Genomic DNA, 20,975 nt, shown 5'->3' on the forward strand with positions numbered 1-20,975 from the left:
CGAGTGACTTTTGATAACTCTTCAGACTAAAAGATCCTTAAGGGCAAAGGAATTTGCATCCCTGGTACCTACTGGTGGGCCTGATACTCAATAAATGCTTAATGATTGACAAAGGGATGGATGGATGGATGATGGATTGGATGGATGATGGGTGGGTGGGTGGATGGATGGATGGATGGATGGATGGATGGATGGATGAATGGGTGGATGGATGGATGGATGGATGTGTGATAGGCTGGTGGATGGCTGATTGGATGGATGGATGATGTGTGGGTGGTGGACAGATGGATGGATGATGGGTGAGTTGGTGGGTAGATGGATGGATGATGGGTGGGTGGATGGATGGATGGGTGGATGATGGGTGGGTTAATGGATAGATCTGGATGATTGGTGGGTGGATGGGTGGATGGATGGCTGATGGGTGGGTGGATGGGTAGATGGATACTGGGTGGGTGGATGGATGGATGAATAATGGGTTGGTGGATGACTAGACAGATGGATGATGGGTGGGTAGGTGGGTGGATGGATGGATGGGTAGAAGGGTGAATGGGTAGATGGATGGATGATGTGTGGGTGGATGGATGGATGGGTGGATGATGGATGGGTAGATGGATGGATGATGGGTGGGGGAGGATGGATGGATAATGGGTGGGTGGGTGGGAGGATGGATGGATGGGTAGATGGGTGAATGGGTAGATGGATGGATGGATGGATGAATGATGGGTGGGTGGATGGATGGATGGGTAGAAGGGCGAATGGGTAGATGGATAGATGGATGAATGATGGGTGGGTGGATGGATGATGGGTAGATAGATGGATGGATGAATAATGAGTTGGTGGATGGATAGACAGATGGATGACGGGTGGGTGGGTGGATGGATGGATGGGTAGAAAGGTGAATGGGTAGATGGATGGATGGATGAATGACGGGTGGGTGGATGGATGGATGGGTGGATGATGGGTGGGTTAATGGATAGATGGACGATGGGTAGATGATGGGTGGGTGGATAGATGGATGGATGATGGGTGGGTGGATGGATAGACAGATGGATGAGGGGTGGGTGGGTGGATGGATGGATGGGTAGAAGGGTGAATTGGTAGATGGATGGATGAATGACGGGTAGGTGGATGGATGGATGGATGGGTAGATAGATGGATGGATGGTGGGCGAGTGGATGGATGGATAGATGTGTGGGTAGATGGATGAATGACGGGCAGGTGAATGGGTGGATGGATAGATGATGAATGAATAAATGAACAAACGAACCACTGAGTTTGAAAATATCTTAGATAGAAATATAGGCTCACAATATTTGCTGGGAAACATTCAACAACCAAACACCTTCTTAAAATGCACCTCTTCTACTCAATTACCTCGGAAATGAAGCACTTTGAAAACAGATAGACTCTGAAGTCACACAACCCTAAGTACCTGGCTCTATGTGACCTTGTGCAAGTGATTTAGCTACGCTAAGTCAAAGTTTCTATAAAACTGGGCAATGTTAGGGTGCCGCCTCTGAGGGAAAAGGCCAATGAAACAATATTCCAAGAACATCCATGGATGGCAGTCATTATTTTGGTGAATTTACTATGGACAGGGCCTGACTCTCCGTCTAACCGTAATATACTTCATTTCATCAGTACACGGGGAGGGAAGCCATTTCCCAGATACAGACCCAGAAAGGCAGATAGATAAACTAGAATGCTAATTTATTAGTTTATCAGGGGAAATTATTTGGAGAATCAAAGTAACTAGCACATTTTCTCTCTGTTTGCAGCTATAATTGGGAAGTAAAACCACAATTAGAAAGTTGCTCAAGGTCAGGCAAAGAGACTTGGGCAACATCTTGCATGTAGTGATGGGACAGTCATTGGGAAACACTTGAAAGAAAGTCCTTGGTGGTCACTGACAAGATTTGTCTCTGTCTTCTTGAGTGAGTTTGTACTTCTTTACTTTTTTTTACTATATATTTGTGCTTTAGGGGGTATCTTATTTTCCTTGCTCCCAATTTTTTAAGGAAAGGCTTACCACAGCCCCTGAAATATTAACAATAAAGAGAGACAGGGTCTCTCTCTGTTGCCCAGACTGGAGTGAAGTGGTGCGATCACAGCTCATTGGAGCCTCAAACTCCCAGGCTCAAGTTTTCCTTCCACTCCAGCCTCCCAAATACCTGGGACTACAGGTATGTATCACTATGCCCAGCTAATTTTTTAGTTTTTTCTGTAGAGGCAGGGTCTCACTGCGTTGCCCAGGCTGCCTAAGCTGGTCTCAAAACTGCTGGCTTCAGGCGATCCTCCTGCCTTGGCCTTCCCCATCAGTGTAGTCTGCACATCAGCTGAAGGGTCTCTCTGCCCCTCAAGATCTGAGTCAGATGGCTTAACTCCCCAATCTCGTAGCCTGTGAAAGTCCAAAGCCTATTCCAGATTTCAGTGAATCCTTGGGAGATTTGCGTTCTCATGGCTTCCTTTTCCTCCCTTGTGGTCTCTGCTCAGCATTATGTCAATCCGGAGATGAATCATAGCTTCTTTAGCAGTTTCTACCAAAATAAAAAGCCAAAAAAAAGTCACTTGCACAAAACATTTATGAATAAACTTTTCTAAAGAACTCAGGAAGGCCAGATGCAGTGATTTACACCTGTAATGCCAGCACTTTGGGAGGCTGAGGTGAGAGGATTGCTTGAAGCCAAGGGTTTGAGACCAATCTGAGAAACCTGGGCAACATAGTGAGATGCTGTTTTTACCAGAAAAAAATTAAAATTAAAATTAACTGGGTGCAGTGGTGCATGCCTGTAGCCCCAGTTACTTGGGAGGCTGGAGCAGGAGGATTGGCTGAGCCCAGGAATATGAGTTTCTAGTGAGCTTTGATCACAACACTGCACTCCAGCCTGAGCAACAGAAGCAAGACCCTGTCTCAAAAAAGAAAAAGAAAAAGAAATTAAGAACTGAGAAGTAAAAGGAGGTCACAGGAAGGATTCACATGGACATGATACAGCAAGATGTTTAAAATCCACACTAGACATTCCTATTCTTCAAAAATTCCTTCAGACCACCCTGACACCAAGAGTTCTTGTCCTGACTCTTCTCACCAGTACCCACTGATCTTACTTCCTCCCTGAACTTCTTTCCCCTCTCCTCTCCCTCCTCGGTTCTCTCTCTCACCCTTCCCTCTCCTTGACTCATGCCGAAACGTTCCGCCCCCTCTCTGGAACCTCCTCCACAGCTGGAATCCTCAGACCTGAGGATTTCACTCTCTAACACTGACCAAAGGTGTTTTTCAAAGACTGTTCCTTTCTAAGATGAATTTGGGGGCCATGAATTTTTTTAAGTAGCCAAGAGTATTCCTTGCCTGAGTGTAGTGCCTGGGATATAGGTTCAACAGGTAATCTATCCACTCTTGTTCCTCTCTCTTTATGCAATACATTGTTGATCAACAATAATCACAACATGATTGTGTTGTTTCTACTCCTCTCCACATTCCTATGTGGGTTAAGAGGACATCCTCAAAGAAAATTATCTGGCAACTGTATTTTCCCCATAGCTGTAGGCTTGCAAAGACTGTCTGATGCCAAATACTAGTTTCCTGATTTACTGGCCTTGTGATCTTGTGCAAATTGCTTAACCTCTCTGTTTTCAGTTTCTCGGTCTATAAAAATGGGGTGGTAGATCAGCTCACAGACTTCTTGGGAGGATTAAATTCACTTATGTAAAATGCTTAGTACATAATAAGGGCTCAATAAATATCAGCTGCTACTTTTTTTTTAGTTTCTTTCTTCTGGAATAGTGTGATTTTATCAATCTAAACATCAGAGATTTAGTCTTTGCACTTTAATGAAGCCAACCTTGTGCTGGAGACTAGATTCTATCTCGGAGTGGCAAGGTCAGGGCTCCACTTGCTGGTAGCCTGGGCTGCAGAGGATAATCAGCTGTTAGCTCGCCTGGGCTGCAGAGGATAATCAGGTGTTAGCTCACCTGGGGCCTGCATTCAGAGATGGAGCGAGAAGTGGGGACATGATGAGAATATAATCCAACCCACAGTAGCCTAAACTGGGAGAGACACTAACTACCCTGTGTCTAGTTCATTTCCAGGCCAGAGAACTCAGAAGCCTGGGGAGTCCTAGGGCTGGCTGGCAGAGGATAATCTCACCCAGCTCCCACTAGATCTGTCCTAGATCTGATGTGAATCTCTCAGAGACCCTTCCAATGTCCCTGGTTTCCCAAGACGATGGGAAGAACTGAAATACCACAGATCCTCCCAGAGATGACAAGGGCTGGTCCCTACAGTCTAGAGCTCTAGAATGGACAGACTCCTTGATCAAGTGGCCAGAGTGGTCCATCTGGCTCAGGTTGTTCTCATGGCCATATTTGATTGCTGCATACCACCTGGCCCCATAACCCACTCATCCTCTGGAGTCTCCACCTCTCATAAGATCAAGGTGTTAGGACTGTTTGCTGTAGCCTCTGGAAAAATTAAGAATGGAGTGGGAGAGCCAGGCTTGGGTTGGGTGAACTCAGTATCTCCTAAGGTGGCCCTAGGTGAGGGGGAGGAAGAAGGAAATGGGCTGCTGGGCCGGATCCACAGGGCACATATTGAAGGGCAAGACTAGGTGTGTCTTTCTATTTGCAGAAGTCAGAGTTGTTCCGGCCTAGACACGAGGAGGCTGGGCCATGCTGGAGGTTGAGGGTAGCAGGGAAGGAGATTATAGCCCACCTAAACACTACCAAAAGAGCATATAGCTACGCTAAATCATTTGGAATCCAGTCCCTCCTCCCTACATGAGTATATTATCCACGTGGCGTTTTAAGCTCTCCCTGCAGACCTGCGTCTCCCTTTCATGTCTTTGGGTTCCTGATTATCCACGCTGCTGTAGCTATGCTGGGTTGTGGGTAGAGGAGCAGGAAGCCTGTGTGCTTTGAGTCTCCATCCCTGGGGTTGACCATGGAACAGGTCATGCTCCGTGGTACATTTTGGCCCCTGCACCATCCATCACCCTGGTTCTCTTTGCAGAAGTATGTACCGAAACAGGAAGCGAGGCCACCTGGGAAGTGGAAGTCTCAGCCCAGCCCAGGGGAGTGAGCCCACAGACAGAAGAGTGACTACTAAGAAGCAGAAAGGGACCTGGGCACTCTTCGGATAAAGAGGACCCTGGTGACTCTGCCCCTTCCAGGGGGCTCAAGCCCCTGCCCAAGAGTCCAGTTTTATCATCTAGGGGGACATCTAGGGCTGGCAGGATCTTGCCATCTCTCCCTTGGCCCTGCGGTTTGAGGCAGGAGCCTTTCGGACATGGCCCATGCACCAGGCCCACCAATGCAGGTGTACCAAGCAGGGCTCTTCTCTAAGAGGCCTTTGGCTTGGAGAAGAGCCTGGGCCTAGCGGCTCCCAAGTTTTTACTTCTCTCAAAGTGCTACCCAGCTGCCTATAGCACATGGGTCCCTGTTGCATTAAATCTATAAATAAAACTTCACACCCCGGTACTTATCCTAGGCAGAGTCCTAGGCGTCGCACTCCTCACGGAAACCCGCCTTCCTGGGATGGGAGAATTTGGAAACGCTCCCTGAGCCAGTCCGGGGGAGCTTGCTTCCAGCTGGGTCTCCGCCCCTGCCCTGGTGGTGCGGGGTCCCCAGCGATCCGCGGGAGGTCCGGGCACGCCTGGTTGTGGGGAAATTCGGCCCCGTCAGGCGGCCGCGCTCACAGGAGCAGCGTGACCCGGCGGCCCTGGGGGTGCTGGCACCAGGAGCCGACACTCGCTGTGCGCTCCCCCGCGCCTGGCTTCCCTGGACTGTCGCCAGCCCTACTCCTCCTGAGGTGGCGAGGGCGGGGCGGAACGAGGCCTCTTCTGGCCTGAGGAGGCGTCACTTGGGAGGTCACTCGGCTGCTGGGCTGGCTGCTGTCACAAGCGGGGCGTGCCCTGGCTCCGCTCGCCACTCTCCCGCGCGCACCCCGGCTCACGGCACACACTCGCGCTCCGGGACTGAACCCTGAGCCGCCGCCGTAGCAGCCGAATTTGGGAGTATCTCCTTGTCACTGCAACCAGAAAGCCCCTCGATCCCCCATCAGAGAGGTCACATGAGCCCCGAGGTCACCTGCCCGTTGAGGGGCCACCTGCCTCGCTTCCACCCGAGGACCTGGGTTGAGCCCGTGGTGGCCTCGTCCCAGATGGCTGCCTCCCTGTACGACGCGGGGCTACTCCTCGTGGTGAAGGCGTCCTACGGAACCGGAGGCTCCTCCAACCACAGCGCCAGCCCGTCGCCCCGGGGGGCTCTAGAGGACCAACAGCAGAGAGCCATCTCCAATTTCTACATCATCTACAACCTCGTGGCGGGCCTGTCGCCCCTGCTGTTCGCCTACGGGCTGGGATGGCTCAGCGACCGCTACCACCGCAAGATCTCCATCTGCATGTCGCTGCTGGGCTTCCTGCTCTCCCGCCTCGGGCTGCTGCTCAAGGTGTTGCTGGACTGGCCAGTGGAGGTGCTGTACGGGGCGGCGGCGCTGAACGGGCTGTTCGGCGGCTTCTCCGCCTTCTGGTCCGGGGTCATGGCGCTGGGATCGCTGGGCTCCTCCGAGGGCCGCCGATCCTTGCGCCTCATCCTTATTGACCTGATCCTGGGCTTGGCGGGGTTCTGCGGCAGCATGGCTTCCGGGCATCTCTTCAAGCAGATGGCTGGGCACTCTGGGCAGAGCCTGATACTGACGGCCTGCAGCGTGAGCTGTGCCTCGTTTGCTCTGCTCTACAGCCTTTTGGTGCTAAAGGTCCCCGAGTCGGTGGCCAAACCCAGCCAGGAGCTCCCCCCCGCGGATACCGCGTCTGGCACAGTAGGCACATACCGCACCCTGGATCCTGATCAGTTGGACAAACAGTGTGCAGTGGGTCACCCTCCATCTCCTGGAAAAGCAAAACCCCATAAAACCACCATTGCCCTGCTCTTTGTGGGTGCTATCATATATGACCTGGCGGTGGTGGGCACAGTGGACGTGATCCCTCTTTTTGTGCTGAGGGAGCCTCTCAGTTGGAACCAAGTGCAGGTGGGCTATGGTATGGCTTCAGGGTACACCATCTTCATCACCAGCTTCCTGGGTGTCCTGGTCTTCTCCCGCTGCTTCCGGGACACCACCATGATCATGATTGGGATGGTGTCCTTTGGGTCAGGAGCCCTCCTTTTGGCTTTTGTGAAAGAGACATACATGTTCTATATTGGTGAGTCTATCATTCTTGGGGAGGCAGGACATTGCTGACCCTCTGCATAATGCGGCTGACACCAGGGATGCCATGGTCTGGGTGGCCTAGCTCAGCACCAGGGATTGAACCTGCTACCCAGGAGGCACAAGGGACACAAGATTATATGCCCCTGAGTTTATCTGTAATATATTGTTAATTATCTATATTGAGAATGAAATGTTACCAGAGTGGTGTTCATGGTTCTGGGCAGTCAAGGAGGTGTGGTCAGTGGTACCTGGAGTCAGTAGGGGAGGATTCAGGATGGCAGTCAACAGAGGAGATGGAGTTGGGTTTCTTCCTCCACCCCCCCTTTCCATTTTAAAGGGATGGAATTTCAAAGGTGGAGCACAGAGGTCTGTAATCCCAGCAATTTGGGCTGGAGGTGGGAGGATCACTTGAGGCCAGGAGTTCAAGACCAGCCTAGCCATTATGGCAAAACCCTATCTCTACCAAAAATATAAAAATTAGCCAGGTGTGGTGGTGTACACCTGTAATCCTAGCTACTCAGGAGGCTGAGGCACAAGAATCACTTGAACCCAAGATGCAGAGGTTGTAGTGAGCCGAGATTGTGCCACTGCACGCTAGCCTGGGTAATAGAGCGAGACTCTGTCTCAAAAACAAAACAAACAAAAAAAGGTGGATGGGTGGAATTTCAAGTAATTCTACTGAAAAGATGCCTTAATTAAAATCATTTGGAGTCAAGCAAGGGCTTTTTAAAAATGCGTAAAATTACTCGATAAATGCCTTCCACAACCAGTGTAATAAATTCCCCAAGGAAGCAGCATTAAGTTTCCATCTGAGGACACAGGTAGACAACTATAAGCAGAAAGCTCAAGATGAATGCTCCAATAGAACTTTCTAGAATGATGGAAATAGTTGCTATCCATTCTGTCCAATAAAGAAGCCACTGGCTCCATGTAGCTATTGAGCAGTTGAAATGTAGCTAGTGCAACTAAAGAACAGATTTTTAAATTTTATGTTATTTTATTTAATTTAAATAGTTATATGGGGCTAGTGGCTATCATATCAGAAAAACAACTTCAGACAGTTATCTGAGGCTGGCTCTTGACCCAGGCAGGTCACACATCTTAGAAACACCTAACAAAATGGTAAGCTAACCTCTGGTCAGTTCTCAATTAAACAGCATAGGACAGAGTATCCCCTTCCCCTTTTGCCCACCACCTCTCTCTCTCTGTTTCTCTTTGTGTTTTTGTTTCGTTTTGTTTTGTTTTGTTTTTGAGATGGAGTTTCACTCTTGTTGCCCAGGTTGGAGTACGATGGTGCAATCTCGGCTCAATGCAACTTCCACCTCCTGGGTTCAAGCGATTCCCCTGCCTCAGCCTCCTGAGTAGCTGGGATTACAGGCATGCACCACCATGCCTGGCTAATTTTGTCTTTTTGGTAGAGACAGGGTTTCACCATATTGTTCGGGCTGGTCTCAAACTCCTGACCTCAGATGGTCCACCCGCCTCGGCCTCCCAGAGTGCTAGGATTACAGGCGTGAGCCACTGCGCCTGGCCGTCTGTCTGTATCTGTCTCTTTCTCACATTCTCTCTCTCTCTCTCACACGCGCGCACACACACACACACACACACACATTGCATCTGGATAATCAATAGAGCTTGAGAGCTATGCAGTGGGTGCGTTCATGGGACACATTGCTGAAGGCAATTTGCCAAAGCTCCTGGGACCATCTCTCAGAGATGTTCACTAATGTCAAGGACAGACACTTCTCTCCTGGAGAAACAAGGAAAGGGGCCTTGTGTCCCTTTGGTGGCACCAGTTCCACTTCCCTAGTGATCACTTAATTCCACCAGTAAAGATACATTTCACCATCTGTCACCATGTCGACTGTGCCCGGCCACCTTGTAGACTGATATGCGGCACACACAGCAGCATCAGAGCTCAGAGGGTCACAGACTGGTCAAGGGAGGGTGCTAGTGTGCCAGCAGAGAAATGACTTCTTCCAGGTCAAGCCACATTCGGATTGTGGGGAGATGGGGGTTCTAAGAGAGGCTTTTGCTAATTTCCTCCTTGGCCCAGGCTGGGCTACAGCAAGGAGTGTTCCTGTGTGATCTTTTTCAGCTCGAGCCGTCATGCTGTTTGCTCTCATCCCCGTCACAACCATCCGATCAGCTATGTCCAAACTCATAAAGGGCTCCTCTTATGGTGAGTAGTGAAAGGAATCTCTCTGGAATCTTCTGCCCGGGCTGTTTCAGAGCTGCGAAGCATGAGGCACAGACCTGTAGAAGGCACTTGAGGCAGTTCCAGAAGCATCTTTGAAGACACTGGAAACACTGGTTTCCATCCAGGGCACAGAGAGTGGAGACGGGGGTATGGGAGTGACTTAGAAAGTCAGTCACTGAAAAGCCACAAAGAAGGATTCTATCATCCACAGGCCTTGGGAAGATTCAACTAGATAGAGGCAGGATTCCTAGCGAATTGAGCCACACACAGACTGAGAAGGGGCCAGGTGCAGTGGCTCAATGCCTGTAATCCCAGTGCTTTGGGAGGTCGAGGTGAGAGGATCGCTAGAGGCTGGGAGGTCAAGACCAGCCTGGGCAACATAGTGAGACCCCATCTCTACAAAAAAGATTTTAAAATTAGCCGGGCATGGTGGCAAACGCCTGTAGTCCCAGCTACTCGGGAGGTTGAGGCAGGAGGATTGCCTGAGCCCAGGAGTTCAAGGCTGAAGTGAGCCAGGATTGTGGCACTGCACGCCAGCCTGGGCAACAGAGTGAGACTGTCTCTAAAAAGAGAGAGAGAGAGAGTAAGAAGGAAGGGTCCCCTAAGAGCTCTCCAGAGACTCAGCTAATGGAGAGTGAGGCAGGCACAGCAAGGCATTCCTGAGTAACCTCTGTCCCTTCCACAGGAAAGGTGTTTGTCATACTGCAGCTGTCCTTGGCTCTGACTGGCGTGGTGACATCGACCTTGTACAACAAGATCTATCAGCTCACCATGGACATGTTTGTGGGCTCCTGCTTTGCTCTCTCCTCCTTTCTCTCCTTCCTGGCCATCATCCCAATTAGGTAGGATGGGAGCAGCGTCTGCTGCTTGGGCTGGGACCCTGATGCTGAGGTCAAGGAATCTTGGACCTTCTCCAGCCCACCATCACCGCATTATTTATTTTCAGCATTTATGCAGTGGGTCCTGAGTAGGCTCTCGCACAAAGAAAAAGTCCTCCTGTTTCCCACACTAAAAATCTGGCCATTTGGGAATTCCTCAAAATCACAAGTAAGAAACAGGGTCATTAGGCACTGGCTCACTCTTTGGCAGTTTTGTAATGACTACTTATACGAGTCCCATATACTTCCTTATAATTAGAGGCTGTGATTGGAAACCTTCATGAACCATCAGACCTCTTTTGTTCAGCTGCCTTTAGGTGAAAGTCATCAGACCTCATTTCAGAGCACAGTTTCTTCCCCATGCCCTCACAGGGCTCTGTGCTCAGTGCCACTGAAATCTCCTGGCCACTGGACTGGACTGTGTGAGCTCCAGACAGGGCCTTCCCTTGACTTCCCTGGGGGAATTGTCTCATTTGTAATATCAGAGCACTCAAGTGTTGGAGATAAGAGGCAGGAGGACGTCTGGTCCTATGGAGACCACTAGCCTAGGTCATCAACAAAATGGAAAGACAGCTTGGAATAGTTCTGTCTTCAACCAGCCCTGTCCCACAGAAATACAGAAGCAGCCACAAATGCAAGCCATATGTGTGATTTTCAGTTTCCTAGTAGCCACATTTTAAAAAGAGAAAAGTGACAGGTGAAATTAATGTTAATATTAATAACATATTTGACATGCAAAATATCATCTCCACATCTAATCCATTTACAAAATGTGTCAGTGAGATATTTCACTTCTTTTTTACACGAACTCTTTGAAATCTAGTATGTATTTTATGCTTATGGTACATCTCGATTTGGACAAGTCACATTTCAGTATTCAGTAACCACATGTGGGTTGAGGTTCCCATATGGGACAGCACTGTTCTCTTTAGACTGTTAGGCCCTTTTACCACTTCCTTTGAAGTGAGGTTCTCTCATGCTCCTACCACTGCTGCTACATGAGAAAGGAATACTGTGGGGAGATTTATATATACGTATATATATTCCTGTGGAGATATATATATATATCCACAGAATAAATGTATCCACAGTAAGGCACAAGGATTTGATATAGATGTGCATTTTCAAGGGACCTGCCTAGTAGCACATGAGGACTCTACACATCAGTAATGGTGGTATAATAGGCAGCAGAGTAGAAAATAAAGGAAGGCAGGTTCAAGGGGACAGTGATAAAGCCCTTTTGGAATTCTCACATCACATCATATTGCAAATCTCAGCCTGAATGGAAAGTTGAGCTTCCTAGGACAGGAGCCATCAATCATTAGGGCTCTTTGCATTATTTCATAATTAAGAAAAATAAGATAGGAAGACCAAATAGCTGAGAGAATTTATGGATCAGCGGGCATGACCAGGTCTCATTCCTAAGGTGCAAACTGAGCCAGCTCTGTCTTCGAACTGTCCAACCCTAAGGACTTTTCATGTATTCCTGTTTTCGTATGAGTCCTGGCTGAATGGGTTGGATTTTAGCTAGAGCTACCATGCAGTGCAAACTTCTCAGGAGTCCCAGCCTGCGGCCAAACGAGTAAACGATGAGTAGTTTTTGCCCGCTTGAAAATGATCCAGTCCAATTTTATGGGCAGTTGGTTAATGTAGTCTCTTTAACCTAAACAAAACCCAAAAATCAACAAAAGGAAATGAGTGTTACTAGTTCATGTGTGTCATAAAGACATCAAGAGACAAATGGAAGTAATGGGAAAATACAAGTAAGATTGAGTGCTTATGCACATAAGGCACTTATGCACACTGCTTCCCTCTGTTGTAGACATTTAGCAATAGAGAGACATGTGCAAACAAAGCCAGGTTTTAATTGACTGCTATCAGGATCCCACCCACCAGAGATTCTGACTCAATTAATCTGCGGTGCAGCCTGGGCATAGGAAATTTTAAAAGCTCTCCCGGTGATTCAAATGTACAACCAAGACTGAGAATCTCTGGTGTAAAGGGAGTGGTTCCATTACTTTCCCTTCCGCAAAGTCACTAAAGAAATGAGATCCTGAAAAAGTTTCATAGCTAGGAGAGGCCAAGCCTGTACCATCAATCTTCAAGGACAGCAACAGGAAAGACCAGTAAAGCTTTCGAACCACAGGAAGAAAAGCTGCATTCCAATGACATAAAAACCCAGGCAGGCATGCCAGAGCAGAGGAGGACTCAGAGAGCAGAGGCTGGACTGGATCACAATCAGCATCCTCTTCCTCGATGCCAGGAGAGATCCCAGCCTGTCTGCAATCCCAGGGGGCTGTGGCTGCACCCCTTCCTGGTGCCAAAGTGAGCCGATTTCATGCCACCGTAAGAAGTTGCCCTCTCCTGTTTGCTCTTTAGATGTAATAGGGAGATGCTGAGGCAACAACTGTGAGGTTCTGCTTATTTACAAACCTCTCCCCTCATGCCCTCCAATATACATGAACTTAACTAATGCCTCATTCTTCATAGAGAAAACAGAAGCCAGCCTGGGCACAATGGCTCACGCCTGTAATCCCAGCACTTTGGGAGGCCGAGGCGGGTGGATCACAAGGTTGGGAGTTCGATACAAGCCTGGCCAACATAGTGAAACCCCATCTCTACTGAAAATACAAAAATTAACTGGGCATGACAGCGTGCGCCTATAGTCCCAGCTACTGGGGAGGCTGAGGTGGGAGAATCGCATCGCTTGAACGCAGGAGGCAGAGGTTGCAGTGAGCTGAGATCACACCACTGCACTCTAGCCTGGGTAACGGTGCTAGACTCTGTCTCAAAAAAAAAAAAAAAAAAAGCCAAATGATCACAACAGAATATCCTGATCTTCTCCAATCCACAGTCATATGTTCATTTGCATCCATCTTCTTTTTTTAAGTTTGCTTTTTTAACAGCAAACTGTTAAATAGCCCTAAGTGCCAGGCACTACTTTATTTCATATTTTTAAACTAATCTTCCCAAGCAATCCTTTGTGGTAATTACTATTATTATCCCTATTTTGCAGGTGAGCAAACAGGCTCCAAGGTATTAAATAACTTGCCAAAGGGTACAGAGCTAGGAAGTGGCAGAGACAGGATTTGAAGGAAGCCAGACCGTCTCTCCCATCCACTGCATGCATTGCACCTGGTAATTGGGTGCGGCCTCTCCGACCTCCTGAGAAAGCTCACTCCACTGCTTCACTCTCTCCTGAATTCTTCTACCAGAGCTGACATATGCTCTTCCCCCCTCTCTCCTTCTCTTCATAGTCAAGTTCTCCCAAGGCGGGTCTGCACATATGCTGTCTCACTCCCCAACTCCCATTCACTTCCTACTCACTCCAATCTGACTCAGTTGATTCCCCGTGCTCAACTCTACCAGAGCTACTCTCACTAAAGCTACTAATGACTTTTTAGTTGCATCCATCGACCTGCTGCCACCTTCATCTTACATGATTTCTCGGCGGCCCCTAATGCTGTTGATCACTCTTTCCTCGGGAGATATTTGTCACATGGCTTTCAAAACACCTCATTTTTTTTTTTTTTTTTAATTTATTTATTATTATTATACTTTAAGTTGTAGGGTACATGTGCATAACGTGCAGGTTTGTTACATATGTATACTTGTGCCATGTTGCTGTGCTGCACCCATCAACTCGTCATTTACATCAGGTATAACTCCCAATGCAATCCCTCCCCCCTCCCCCCTCCCCATGATAGGCCCCTGTGTGTGATGTTCCCCTTCCTGAGTCCGAGTGATCTCATTGTTCAGTTCCCACCTATGAGTGAGAACATGCGGTGTTTGGTTTTCTGTTCTTGTGATAGTTTGCTAAGAATGATGGATTCCAGCTGCATCCAAGTCCCTACAAAGGACTCAAACTCATCCTTTTTTATGGCTGCATAGTATTCCATGGTGTATAGGTGCCACATTTTCTTAATCCAATCTGTCACTGATGGACATTTGGGTTGATTCCAAGTCTTTGCTATTGTGAATAGTGCTGCAATAAACATACGTGTGCATGTGTCTTTATAGCAGCATAATTTATAATCCTTTGGGTATATACCCAGTAATGGGATGGCTGGGTCATATGGTACATCTAGTTCTAGATCTTTGAGGAATCGCCATACTGTTTTCCATAATGGTTGAACTAGTTTACAATCCCACCAACAGTGTAAAAGTGTTCCTATTTCTCCACATCCTCTCCAGCACCTGTTGTTTCCTGACTTTTTAATGATTGCCATTCTAACTGGTGTGAGATGGTATCTCATTGTGGTTTTGATTTGCATTTCTCTGATGGCCAGTGATGATGAGCATTTTTTCATGTGTCTGTTGGCTGTATGAATGTCTTCTTTTGAGAAATGTCTGTTCATATCCTTTGCCCACTTTTTGATGGGGTTGTTTGTTTTTTTCTTGTAAATTTGTTTGAGTTCTTTGTAGGTTCTGGATATTAGCCCTTTGTCAGATGAGTAGATTGCAAAAATTTTCTCCCATTCTGTAGGTTGCCTGTTCACTCTGATGGTAGTTTCTTTTGCTGTGCAGAAGCTCATAAAATACCTAGGAATCCAACTTACAAGGGATGTAAAGGACCTCTTCAAGGAGAACTACAAACCACTGCTCAGTGAAATAAAAGAGGACACAAACAAATGGAAGAACATACCATGCTCATGGATAGGAAGAATCAATATTGTGAAAATGGCCATACTGCCCAAGGTAATTTATAGATTCAATGCCATCCCCATCAAGCTACCAATGAGTTTCTTCACAGAATTGGAAAAAACTGCTTTAAAGTTCATATGGAACCAAAAAAGAGCCCGCATCTCCAAGACAATCCTAAGTCAAAAGAACAAAGCTGGAGGCATCACGCTACCTGACTTCAAACTATACTACAAGGCTACAGTAACCAAAACAGCATGGTACTGGTACCAAAACAGAGATATAGACCAATGGAACAGAACAGAGTCCTCAGAAATAATACCACACATCTACAGCCATCTGATCTTTGACAGACCTGAGAGAAACAAGAAATGGGGAAAGGATTCCCTATTTAATAAATGGTGCTGGGAAAATTGGCTAGCCATAAGTAGAAAGCTGAAACTGGATCCTTTCCTTACTCCTTATACGAAAATTAATTCAAGATGGATTAGAGACTTAAATGTTAGACCTAATACCATAAAAATCCTAGAGGAAAACCTAGGTAGTACCATTCAGGACATAGGCATGGGCAAAGACTTCATGTCTAAAACACCAAAAGCAACGGCAGCAAAAGCCAAAATTGACAAATGGGATCTCAAAACACCTCATTCTTGTTTTTCTCCCATTTATCTGATAGCTTCTTCTGTACAAACCTCCCATGTAGGAATTGTTTGGGGTTCTGTTCTGGGCTGTCTTCTCACTTTACATTTTCTAAGCAACCTAAAGTACTTCCAAAAGTTCACATTACCATTTAAACTTCCAAAATAGGGTTCTTGATACCCTCCTAAACCTGCTCACGTTCCCGTCTTTCCAATCTCATGATCTCATTCATTGGCTGCACCACCCACCAAGGGTAGAAACCTGAGGGTCACCAGCATCCACCCTGGCCTTCATCTCCCCCCACCTCCAATCAATCAGGCCTAATGCATTGATTCTACCTCCAAAATATGTCTCAAACTTACGCTTTTCTTTTTATCTCTACTGCTACCCCCTAATCCAGAGCACCTGGATGACTGAGTTAGCCTCTGAACCATCTCCATACATCCACTCTTGTTCTCCACTCCCATCCTCTCTCCAGCAGGTGGCCAGAGCAAGGTCCTTAAAGTGTGAATCAGGTCATGTCATCACGTGCTCAAAGCCCTGTACTTGGATTTCATTGCTCTTAGGATAAAACCCAAATGTTTGGCTGGGTGCAGTGGCTCAAACCTATAATCCCAGCACTTTGGGAGGCTGAGGTGGGGGGATTGCTTGAGCTCAGAAGCTTGAGACCAGCCTGGGCAACATAGTGAGACCCTGACTCTACAAAAAATTAGTAAATTAGCTGGGCATGGTGGTGCATGCCTGTAGTCCCAACTAGTTGGGAGGCTGATACGGGAGGATTGCTTGAGCCCAGGAGGTTGAGGCTGCAATAAGCAAAGATCATGCCACTGTGCTCCAGCCTGGGTGACAGAGCAAGACTCTGTCTCAAAAAAGAAACAAAAACAAAAACAAAACATGAACATCTTACTATGGGCAATAAAGCCCCGCATAAGCTGGCCTGGCCACCCTTTCTCGCCTCCTATTCCTGCAATTGACCACCCTCCCCAACCCTCAGCCACAGTCGCCTCTTCTCCCACTCTTCTCCCTTCTCCATCCACACCTCTTTCCCACCCAACTAGTTGTGGTCTTAACTGAAACACCATTTTCTCAAAGAGAATTTTCCTAACCCCTCTCAATCTAAATTAGATCCTTCTGTGACATGCTCCCAGAGCTTCCTATATTCTCTTTTGTAGAATGCAATGATGATGAGTTCATGGTTAGCTGTTTAATATGTTTGCCCACTAGACTGAAGTCTCCCTGAGGGCAGAGACCATGGCTATTTGGCTCTCCCTGTATCTTCTGTGTCCAGCACAGATCCTAGCATATAAGAAGCAGTCAAAAAGCATTTGTTTAATGAATGCATGCCCTGTCAGAGGGTGTGGCATCTCTCACAGCGCTGACTTACACTGACTAATAAGTCAGCACTGCTGACTGCCCACGCCCCAGAGCTGCCTGGGGTTACCCATGAAGTCAGTGCTGGCCATCGCCTTGTGGCTGTGCTGTAGTGGTCCACAGCAGGGGTCAAGGGTCATGTGGCCCTGTGCTGGCTGCTTCCAAGTCTTCACTCTCCACTTGCCAGTCCTGTAATACAATGAGTCTTAAGTATGGTCAGTGCCCCTCCCAGTAGTGCACTGGCACTCATAGAAGGCGGGAAATCTGAGTGTTGGGAAGTGTCTACAAAGTTTCCCTTAAAAGGCTTGGATCTAAGCGTGCAACCCATTTTAGCAACTCCAGGTGTTGTTCATCCATCGAGAAGCGCTGTGCTGTAGCTTAGAACCTGAAGATCCTGGAGCTCAAGCAGATGAGAAAGCCCAGGGTGCCAGGGGTTGAAGGACATGCCTAAGTCACACCGATCCAGGACTTCAGTTCAGACCTCCTAACTGCTGCGTGTCCATTTATTAAGATGATTTTAAACAATGTAATGGATAAACGAGCTATGGAAAGACAGCCGATGAGGCAGCTCATTCTGCTTGCAATTAGCAAAGGCTTAGTCTTGATCTTGAGATATAGAAGGGAGTTCATCCTCAGGCAGAAGTGAGATGGAAAGGGATTCCAGGAAAAAAAAAATGTGGATGCAAAGGGCTCGCAATGTTATGGGAAATGGAGAAGTTCAGTGCTTGCAAGACTGAAATGAACCTGGAGTAAGAGAAGTTCCTTCAGACAATCTCTCTCCACTCAGTGCACCATTCTGATGCCATAAATGGATAAAAAATTTCAGTCTACCGGTGACAAAGACATGGTCTAATGGATGGGGGGGAAAAAAGGCACACCTTTGTTACAGGACCACCAAGTTCAATTGCCCATTGCACAGTAACAGACTCTGAAACAGCAGGAGTTGCAGCAGAAAAAAAATGTTTAACGATATACAGCACCCAAACAAGGAGATGGGAGGAAACCCTAAACCCACCTCCCAGGGAGGTTTGGGGATGGGCTTCCAAGGGGTCTGGATGGGTGATGGGCTAGTGTAGGGATCGCTGATTGGTCAAGAAGTGAGGGGTGAAATCATGGGACAGGGAGATGAAGAAACGGCATTCCTGTGCTGAATTGGTTCCTTGGTGAGGGTCTTCAGGACCAGCCATTCTGCTGGAATTCAGGATCTGAAAAACCTTAAGCAATTCTTAAGTAAAGTAAAAAGGTCCAGTATCAGAGATTCTTTCTTTTTTTTTTTTTTTTTTTTTTTTTTTTTGAGACAGAGTCTCAGTCTGTCACCCAGGCTGGAGTGCAAATGGCGTGATCTTGGCTCACTGCAAACTCCACCTCCCAGGTTCAAGTGATTCTCCTGCCTCAGCATCCTGAGTAGCTGGGATTACAGGCACCTGCCACCATGCCCAGCTAATTTTTGCATTTTTAGTAGAGTCGGGGTTTCACGAGGTTGGCCAGGCTGGTCTCAAACTCCTGACTTCAGGTGAGCTACCTGCCTCAACCTCCCAAACTGCCTGGGATTACAGGTGTGAGCCACCATGCCTGGCCCCCAGAGATTCTATCTAAAGGAACAATGGGGAAGCAAGTGGTAAACATGCTCCTTTTAGCTAACAGCTGCAGGGAAGTGGGTCACAGTGTACCAGCACACCTTGGTCAATGCCTACCTATGATTTTGCCTAAAGCCTGGCTTGTAATTCTCATTAACCCTGTGAGGGCAGTTTCACGTTTACGCCATTCCAGCTGTTCTCTTGTAACTCTCTATGGTCAATTCTTACAGCATCGTGGCCTATAAACAAGTCCCATGGTCACCATATGGAGACATCACAGAGAAATGAAGATGCTTACCTGCAGGAGCTGAAAACACCAGCCATGGCCAGACCCCCAGAAGACAAAAGAAGGGACCGGGGAACTGGTGACCAAAGCAACCCACTGCTTAAGAAACCCACGTTCCAGGCAGAGTTGGCCTCAGTATGACCTGCTTTGGCTCAGGGATCCCTGGTGGATGGGGAAAAGCATTTTCCTGGTGATGGAAAAACGTTCTTAGCTTTAAGATACTCCTGTTAGGCAGAGATTGGGTTCTGTGACAGGAGAACATGAACTTAAGGGTTATAGGCAGGCTGCATACAGCAGTCCCAGGCCCTGTGAGGGCTTTCAGACTCCAGCTACAGCGAGCCTGCCCCTTTTCTTCAAGGGATTGTCTTGAGGGCTCCAAGGTATAGCTAACTAGTCACTAGGATGCTGTGCTGAAAGTCCCATGGGAGAACTCAAAGCGTGCATTATCACAGCCTGAGAGGAATGCGGAAGGAATGTTTTGTAAGAACTATCAACAGTTTTGCACGAACAATGTCTTTTAAATTAAAATAAAACCTTGAAAAAAGCCAGCTTTCTTTCCTGAGTCTTCCTTGGCTACAAACACTCAGGAGGGGGATGGAGCTCAGACCCTTGTCTTCTGGGTAGTTTTGTTATTACTGTTGCTTTTAAGAAGCAAATGTCACAAGGCTTTCTTCAATGGGATATTCAATTGAGTACTTCCAGTCAACAGTGCTTCCCAAAGTGGGTGGTGTGAAGAAAGAGGAGATACATTAAGAGCTGTTTTATTTGAGGTACTCATTTTTATAACCTCATTTACTTGGATTTATAAAAGCAGACTCACCTAATAAAATCAACATTCATTGTATGAGTGTGTGAATCATTCTTTCCCAGGTCAGATTCTGTCTATGACTACAGACTTGACGTTCTTATACAGGGTAAGACACAAGGCTAGAGAATACATTCAAATCTCAGGGTATTTGGGCTCACAGAGTTTGTACCTCTAATCCTCTTGCAGGGAATGAACAAAACTCTGTGACACATCTAATAAGGTCCAGGCCCCATGCTAGGTGCTGAGATACAGAAAGAATAGCATGTGACTGTCTGCTCTAGCAGAGTACTGTCTAACAGGCGAAGCAGACAGAACATCAGACAGGGATGTCTCCTTCCACTGGGAAGGAGCTAGTGCCCTTGCACTGAGTCAGGCAACATGAGCAGAGCAGATGGGAGGGGAAAGATGAGTTCAAGAAATTCAAGATCACGTTCAACCTCTCCAACCTCACTAATATAAGGGAGCATAGAATCCAGATTCGGGACAGCAGGGAGGGCATCCCAGAAGTGACTTCTATGATAAGGCTGGAAGGGTAAGTAGGAGTTACTAAGGCCAGATGTTGGGGGACATTCCAGGCGGAAGGAACACCATGCTGGAAGGCCTGAAGGTGAAAATATATCAAAAGTTTAGGAATTCAGTGTGAAGGGAGCAAAGATGGAGGGACAAGTATTACGGAGGACAGTAAGATGAGACTGGGGTGGTAAGGAGGAATAACATAAAATATCCTTTCAAAAGAAAAAGATGTTTCTCTTCAGAGTAAATGGGGATAGCTGTTGGAAGGTGTTAAGCAGGAACACGGAGTGCTTAAATTTGCATCTTAGAAACAGCTCCCTGGCAACATTGAGGACAATGAATTGGTGGAAGGAGTGAGCAAGCTTGAAGAAAGGAGAAGAGCTACGAGGCCCTTGCAGTAAACAGGTGAAGGATAATGGCAGACTGACTGCCCAGCCTTAGTGGCTCAGGCCTATAATCCCAGCACTCTGGGAGACCAAGCTGGGAAGATCACTTGAGGCCAGGAATTTAGCACCAGCTTGAGCAACATAGTGAGACCCCATCTCTACAAAAAAATTTAAAATGACCTGGGTGTGGTGGTGTGCACCTATAATCCCACCTACTCAGGAGGCTAAAACGACAGGATTGCTTGAGCCCAAGAGTTCAAGGCTGCAGTGAGCTAAGATTAGGACACTATACCCCTCCCTGGGCGAGACAGCAAGACTGTCTCTAAAAAAAAAACATAAATAAATAAATAAATAAATAAATAATAAAATTAAAAATGATAGCAGACGTAGGGTAAGAAGCTATAAACATGGAGAAAAGTACAGATATGGAAAAATATTTGGGAGCTAGAGGCTACAGGAGTTGGTTAATGGATGG

The 20,975-nt window shown here is 47.3% G+C and overlaps 1 protein-coding gene and 1 long non-coding RNA gene across 4 annotated transcripts; one reads left to right on the forward strand and one right to left on the reverse strand.

The window, feature by feature from the left end:
* Positions 1-1,270: 1,270 nt before the first annotated feature.
* Positions 1,271-5,792, reverse strand: LOC106993640 (uncharacterized). The gene is made up of 3 exons (XR_013405642.1): positions 5,466-5,792; positions 3,840-3,976; positions 1,271-2,537 (listed from the first exon to the last, which is right to left on the reverse strand). It is a non-coding gene; the product is annotated as an uncharacterized LOC106993640 (long non-coding RNA).
* SLC46A2 (solute carrier family 46 member 2) lies at positions 5,560-19,341 on the forward strand. Of its 3 annotated transcripts, XR_013405638.1 has the most exons (5): positions 5,603-7,193; positions 9,300-9,383; positions 10,087-10,243; positions 14,807-14,977; positions 18,738-19,341. XR_013405638.1 is itself a non-coding variant. In XM_015117058.3 (4 exons), exons 1-4 carry the CDS (start codon positions 6,065-6,067, stop codon positions 18,793-18,795), a joined length of 1,428 nt encoding a protein of 475 aa, XP_014972544.3. In that variant the 5' UTR covers positions 5,560-6,064; the 3' UTR covers positions 18,796-19,341. The 3 variants fall into 3 exon arrangements, 2 of the variants coding, with proteins under 2 accessions (XP_014972544.3, XP_014972545.3); XM_015117058.3 differs by lacking the exon at positions 14,807-14,977 and having other exon boundaries at positions 5,560-7,193; XM_015117059.3 differs by lacking the exons at positions 10,087-10,243; positions 14,807-14,977.
* Positions 19,342-20,975: the final 1,634 nt, after the last annotated feature.

This window comes from Macaca mulatta, chromosome 15 (genome assembly GCF_049350105.2).
Source record: "Macaca mulatta isolate MMU2019108-1 chromosome 15, T2T-MMU8v2.0, whole genome shotgun sequence".
Classification (NCBI taxonomy): domain Eukaryota; kingdom Metazoa; phylum Chordata; class Mammalia; order Primates; family Cercopithecidae; genus Macaca; species Macaca mulatta.

Coding starts and splice junctions, on each gene's coding strand:
- SLC46A2 (XM_015117058.3), top strand. CDS start 6,065: ATGAGCCCCGAGGTCACCTGCCCGTTGAGGGGCCACCTGCCTCGCTTC. Junction 7,194..9,299: donor GACATACATGTTCTATATTG/GTGAGTCTATCA, acceptor GATCTTTTTCAG/CTCGAGCCGTCATGCTGTTT. Junction 9,384..10,086: donor CATAAAGGGCTCCTCTTATG/GTGAGTAGTGAA, acceptor TCCCTTCCACAG/GAAAGGTGTTTGTCATACTG.